This window comes from Lactuca sativa, chromosome 1 (assembly GCF_002870075.4).
Source record: "Lactuca sativa cultivar Salinas chromosome 1, Lsat_Salinas_v11, whole genome shotgun sequence".
NCBI lineage: Eukaryota > Viridiplantae > Streptophyta > Magnoliopsida > Asterales > Asteraceae > Lactuca > Lactuca sativa.
Window position 1 is genome coordinate 92,623,972 of NC_056623.2, and position 6,650 is coordinate 92,630,621.

General features: G+C 36.2%; 1 protein-coding gene across 1 annotated transcript; it reads right to left on the reverse strand.

Moving 5' to 3' along the window:
- Positions 1-4,235: 4,235 nt before the first annotated feature.
- On the reverse strand, positions 4,236-6,650 carry LOC111915910 (protein SULFUR DEFICIENCY-INDUCED 2). Its single transcript, XM_023911549.3, has 4 exons — positions 6,281-6,650; positions 5,150-5,362; positions 4,904-5,059; positions 4,236-4,807 (listed from the first exon to the last, which is right to left on the reverse strand). The coding sequence occupies exons 1-4, from the start codon at positions 6,398-6,400 to the stop codon at positions 4,382-4,384; spliced, it is 915 nt and encodes a 304-aa protein (XP_023767317.1). The 5' UTR covers positions 6,401-6,650; the 3' UTR covers positions 4,236-4,381.

The following is a 6,650-nucleotide window of genomic DNA, read 5'->3' on the forward strand; positions in this document are numbered from 1 at the left end:
TTACCTTTCGTGTCGACATCTACGAGGTGAGTTATCCTCACTATATCGATAGGGTCTACGGCACCAAGGCCGACTCTTTAGTTGTTATTGTTATGGTATGTTGCATGTGGTTATGATTTGTTAGTTCGGAATCGAGGTAGACAGTATGTTATGCTTTTATGATCCGTAGGGATTGGTGTGTTAGTGACCTGATAGGTCGGTACTCTAGTTATAGGAGAATTCTATGATTATGATCAGTGAGATTGATATGCTTGATGTCTGTATACGCCTGTATATGATAGCTATGCACACATGGTTATTTGCTTGTTGGTCGGGTTGAGGCGGTCCTGCTTTGTGCTGAAGGCCAACATACCCTATGAGCGGTCCGGGGAGACTGTAGGCCCACGTGGCGAACCAGTCATGCCGAAGGCTCGGGATAGATTCAGACAGACTGTAGGCCCGGTAGGGCGGTCCAGTCAAGCCGATGGCCTAGTATGCATGATGATTGATCGACTATTACTGATATGGTATTGTCAGTGTGGTATTGGTATTTTGGGGGTAGCTCACTAAGCCCTCGGGCTTAGAGTTTTCAATTTATTGTTTCAGGTACTTTAGGAGTCCATGGAAAGGAGAAGGCGTGACCGTACCGCTCATCATCCTTATGTTATGATTTTTGGGACACTCTGGTGGAAAATGATTTGAAAACATTTTGTAAACGATGCTTTACGATTTTTATTTATGACTGAAAAAGTTTAAATTTGGCGTAAAATTTATGGATGTTACACAACCTATCCAGACCGCCCCGATATCTTAACATTCAGCACGAAGCATGACCGCCTCAAACGAACCAAAATATGTCGACATATACAACATATAACATAAACACATATCCAACAAATATAGAAAATTATACAAATCTACCAATCTATCATATAACCAACATAACATCATCCTACATACCATGATACATAACCTAGTGGGCCGATATTGGTGTCTTCGACGATGTATGATTACTTTATTATTTAAATATTTATTTATTTTATAATTTATGTTTATTTATAATTTTATAATTTTGTTATCAGCGTAATAGACTCGTACCAAAGTTAGAGCCGATGGAAGATGAGATGCGGGCTGAATGGTGGATTGTTAGCTCGACGTGGATTGATCGCCCCAATTTTCCCGACATTGAAGTTCAGAGGACACCTTCCCTAACACCATCACCCAAAAACTCCCTTATCCATGAGCCTTGAGAAAAGAAGGCATGTATAGATGATCCAACTCACACGCTACCACTATCACTGTCGGCCGCCGACCCATCAACTGATAAGGACCGAATTAGTAGTGACTTCAAAAACGAGGTCGGTCAATTGAAAAACGAGGTCTGTGAATGTTGCGAGCAATTACAGTCTCAGGATGAGTGTTTAAGGTCTCAGGATCAACGTTTAGCAGAGCATGACGCTACTTTAGCTATGCTTCTAAAACTCATCAATAAGACTACCGGAGACGTTGTTGGTACCTCGAAGGGGGGTGGAGGTACATTCTTAATTATTTCATTGTTTATGGTTGTTATGTTTTTGCATCGTTTACAAGTTTACACTATTGAACCATATAGGCATACTACAATAACGATGCCTTATGGGAGCATAATTATGTCTTAAACACCCCCGAAAAGCCGCTGAATGACGACCCCGAGCAGCCGTCTCCGGATATTCCATCGTCGAGTGTAAAAGAGATTCCGCGGGATGAATACAAAACATTGTCACCAGCACCTCTTAGGCGTTCTAAGCGCCAAAAAGTTATGTCTATATGATATAAGTCGCCATGGATACAAATAAAGAGGAATAATGTGTTGGATTAGGTGTCTAAGCTCATAACTATTTTGGTATGTACTTGACCGATTGTGAGCATGATCCTTTTGGGTTGTCTTCATCATAGCAACTGATAGGATGAACTAAGGAGAAAAATGATTAATTATGATTTATTAATATATTATATGAATAAATATTAAAAGAGAAATCATATTGTTTAATGAATATTAGTCAAGAATTAATAAGAATTAATTTTGTGGCTAAAAGACATTAATTAAATAAAGGGGACTAGAACTGTCAATTGTGTGATAGTTGAATATTGGGTTAATGGACTCCATAGAAGTTGGAGTGGACGAAATCTATGGAGAAACCCATTAGAATTCATCCAAGGCTTTTAAGGAGGGAGTCCATGGGCGGCTTATGGCCTAAGCAGTCAAATTAGGGTTTCCTAGTTGAAAACCCTAATAGCCTACCTATATAAGGAACCCCTAACCCCCCAAAACGTGACCAACTCTTTGAGAGAACCCTAGAACATTTTTGTGGCTCTTCCTCCTTCTTCTTTGTTCATCTTGTTGCTCATGGTGTTTGTGACTCCATTAGAGGTGCAACATTTGAGGCTCTAAGCTTTCAAAGGTCAAGATCAAGAAGGATTGAGATTGTTATTGCTACATAACAATCAAGGTAAGATCTAAACCCTAATTCATATGTTGATTCGATTATTGTATGCTAGAGCTAGAGTTTATGAGCTTTGGATGATTATTGCATGTTCATTAGACAAATTAGATCCAAAGCTTTAGGGTTTGCATGTACACCATAGGATTGATGTAGTGCTCAAAACCCATCACAATGTTATACATCAACAATCAGCACCGTTGGATAATCTTGTAGACCCTACCTTACACAATGTATATAAAGAACGGGATGGTTCACTATTGTTTGCTCACAATTATTTTACCGTTTTTTGCTACGCTTGATTTTTGGACACGGTTACATGCAGATAGTCATGGAGGATGGTTGTCATGTGATATAAGTAATATAATTATTTGATCATTACATATTATGCTTGTAAAAACAATGCTTATTTTACTGCAAAAATATTAATTGGCAACACATCATGATGTGGATCCCATTGCTGCTAAAGCATAGATCAGATGATGCTCGGTGGACGGTTATGTCGTTAGCTTTCAACACTGATACATTTGACTGGAGTGACATAGCTGACAGATCCGTTTACCCAACTTGGGCATAGTGTGATACGGTATAATTTTGTTTGGATTACATTACCTAAGTTTTTATATACTAATTAATTATTTCTAACTTTTTTGTAGCTTTACATCCCAATCAATATACCACAAGCTCATTGGTTTTTGGGTGCTTTGGATTTGAAAACATTCAAAATGACTATATACGATAGTCATTGGAAGGGCAGCCACTGTTTGGAAGAAGATGATTGGTTTATAGGTATGAGAGCTCGTATCCACAAACTGTTAGTGGGAGTCAACTTCTGGGGTACCGAACCAACTAATTGCGTTTATTCAAAGTGCGTTACAAACTCATTTTCAAAGTGCGTTCATTTTCATTAGGTAGGTCTTACTACTTTTAGACGTGACGTTATACATAAGTTTTCTATATCTATAATACATAATAATATACAATTTTTATTTTTGGGTTAGTTTACCGGAAGAATTGCATAAACGAACAAGAATTTGTCTAGTCCATTTAATACTGGTAACTCATTTATTTGTGTAACAATGCATTGTATCGACCTAAAAACATGAAATAATTGAGTAATATGGTGTTGATACGTCACACCACTACCACATGTTCAGCTAGTGTTGTTGTCCACAACAAGTAAATTAGATAACATCTAAAAAAATGGTGAAACAAATAATCTGAGCGATATATGTCTACCTGTTTAAGGCCCGCCCACATAAGAGGTCAATCGTAGAATATCAATAATATTTTGGATGTGTCAGAGTTTGAAACATAGACATTTTGTGTGCGATTTCACTCCTCAACCACCATGCAGAGTCAATTAGATCACATTTAAGAGTAGTATGTATTTGTGTGTGTGATTTTTTTTCGTACTTGCATTTGGCACCGTTTCCTTTTTAGTTTACTAAATGTATGAATGAATGTGAAGCAACTCTTAATTGTAAACTACTCTATTCACCATCCTAACCATTCACAGTATCTCTTGGCGAAACATGCATTTCGGACATTCAGTTGGTAGTACTCAAGGAAATAAAGATTTTATAACTTCGAAATCCATATTATGCAAAATGCATATTTTATAGGCCTAATAAATGTATCATGTCATGGTATAGAATTTGACAAAACGAAAGGTTGAGGATTCAAGTACTTATTAGAACAATACATGTTAGATTTAAGAGTAAAATAGTTGGTGGGTGAGTTAATCATTTCAAAAAAAAAAACAAAAAAAAAACATCAGCAAATTATTTTCTTTAAACTACACTATACACACAACTCTAGTACAAAGATCGATTATTGGTGTATACATGTTATATATTTATATATCCATTTATCTCAACAACCATTGGGTTATTGGCCCATAACCACACAATCATAATCGATCAACAAGCTAATTGATCTCTATATGTCGATATCTCTTCAAACACCGGAAGTCTCCTTGATCTCGATGGAGTCCATTGATTTATTAATTGGTCAAGCCCCTCAATAAAAGCATCCTCCAAACTCACAACACCCTGGTCAGAACCTAAATCCGGACCAGGGTGCACCTGAGCTAGCCGCCATGGCTCTAGCTCCTGAACCAGCTCATTAGTCCGGTTCAGTAACTTGGGGTCATTCGACCCCAAAAGTTTACCTTCCATTACTTCCAAAAGAACCGTGTTTGCCTCTTTATATCGACCTTGTTTCACTAAACAAAGGCACAAATTGCATGCCTTGTTGGCATCCGGGTCTATCTCTTGAGCTTTACGATATACGGCTTCTGCTGCTGGGAAATTTTTTAGCTGTAAGTACGCCCACCCTAAGTTACCCTGCACCACATTTGATCCAAGTGTGAATTAGGAATTTACTTTATTTTTCATTTTTCATTCTATGTTTAGATTGAAAAATAGAATCCATAAAATTACCAGTATTCTTGATGTCTCTTGTTTGACTGTAACTTGAAATTTTCTTCCATGGGAACGTGCGGTTTTTGTGGGTTTTCCATTGAAGGCTTCTCCTTGATAAATCATCCGAAGCTTCTGTTTCAAAAGCTCGATTTGTTCCTCTAATTTCCCACATTTCTACAAAATCACATTAACTTTTATTAACTCATAAAGAACAAAAAAATGTACTTTATGCTATGTAAAGCAAATAAATATAGAAAAAGTTACCTTGTATAAGTCGATTAGAACATTGTCTAGTGATTCTTGGGCTTGTTTAGAGCAACGTTCTCTAAAGGATCTAATAAGTTCAATTGCTTCTTCAGCTCTATCTTGTTGTTTCATAACAACTGCCATGTCTTTTAAAGCACTATCAACTCTATCACCCATATTTATTGCCTTCCAAAACTCGACTATTGCTCCATTTGGATCCTTTTCCACCAGCTGAAAAAACATATATATTTATATATCATTAAATAAAATGTATATTTTATTATTTGTGTAGAAGTGTTGGGTAAAATTAGTTGTAAGCTTTTGAAATGTGTAATTTGACTTGAAACAAAAAAGATAAAAGATATGGGAAACACTTTTGGACAAAAAAACGTTGATTTCATGGACTGATTTTCTACAACTAATAAAATCAAATTCAATGGTGGAATAGTTGACAACATCATTTTTTGATAAAATAAAAATAAAAATAAAAGGAACAAATTCAATGGTCAAATAATTGATTGAAGATCCGGACCCTACACAAGCCGTATAACAGATTGCAAGAAATAAGAATGCTTCTCCGCAAAGCAATAATCTCGATCTCAAATCTCAATCAAAGATTCAAATCACACATACTTTAATTTCTAAAGATAGAACAAGCAATTATTCAAGAAGAATAGCTAAACATTCGGTAAAATAGTTAAGAATTAATCAAGCAATTGGTTAGTATTTGACCAAAGAATAGTAAGCAATTGATTTGTTTTTTCGAATTCGTTCGTGCAATAATTCATTATTGTCGTTGTAACAAACTATAGATAACAAAAAATGAACCAAAATAATCGGATCAGACGAAATTATCGAATATTCCAGTATGAAATAATCGTTCATCGATTAACTCTATGGAAAATACAAATCCAGATCAGGACAAAACACAGAATAGTTGTAACTTGTAAGCAATTGATTTGTTTTTTTTTTTTTTCGAATTCGTTTGCGTAATTTTTCGATTTTGAGTATCATATAGTCGGAACATGACAAAACACATTCAGGTTACATAAACATATTCATACAAATGGCAAATTAGTTCAAGTATATATATACAATTGAAGAAAAACTCAAAAGATATGTAAAGTACAAATCCAGATCAGGACAAACCTGAAGATGTTTGGCTCTGACATACGGACTATCACCAGAAGGAAGCTTATGAAGCACATGATACGCAACAGAAGCAGCATCAACAGCTTCTTCATTCTTCTCTCGTTTCCCTCCCTTCATTTCACTGGAATTTTCTTCTTTCTCTCTCCAAAAACAGTTGACGAAAGCTTTTTAAAGCCGGATTTATGCTTGATTTTGACTCTAAAACTTGAATACTGGAGAATTTGGGGTTCAGGGGGAGTTTTTCAATGGCGAATGTGAAGGGGAGGGAAGAGAGAGAGAGGATAAAAGGTGGGGACTATGAATTGGGTCGTAAAGGAGTCTAGGTTCAGTTTAGTTGGTTTTGAACGGACTTGAGGGAACAGATTTG

Excerpts from the sequence above, each read along its gene's own strand:
- LOC111915910 (XM_023911549.3), bottom strand. The coding sequence starts at position 6,400 with ATGAAGGGAGGGAAACGAGAGAAGAATGAAGAAGCTGTTGATGCTGCT. Across the intron at positions 5,060-5,149 it reads TTCTAATCGACTTATACAAG|AAATGTGGGAAATTAGAGGA; the intron begins GTAACTTTTTCT and ends GTGATTTTGTAG. Across the intron at positions 4,808-4,903 it reads AAGAGACATCAAGAATACTG|GGTAACTTAGGGTGGGCGTA; the intron begins GTAATTTTATGG and ends AATGTGGTGCAG.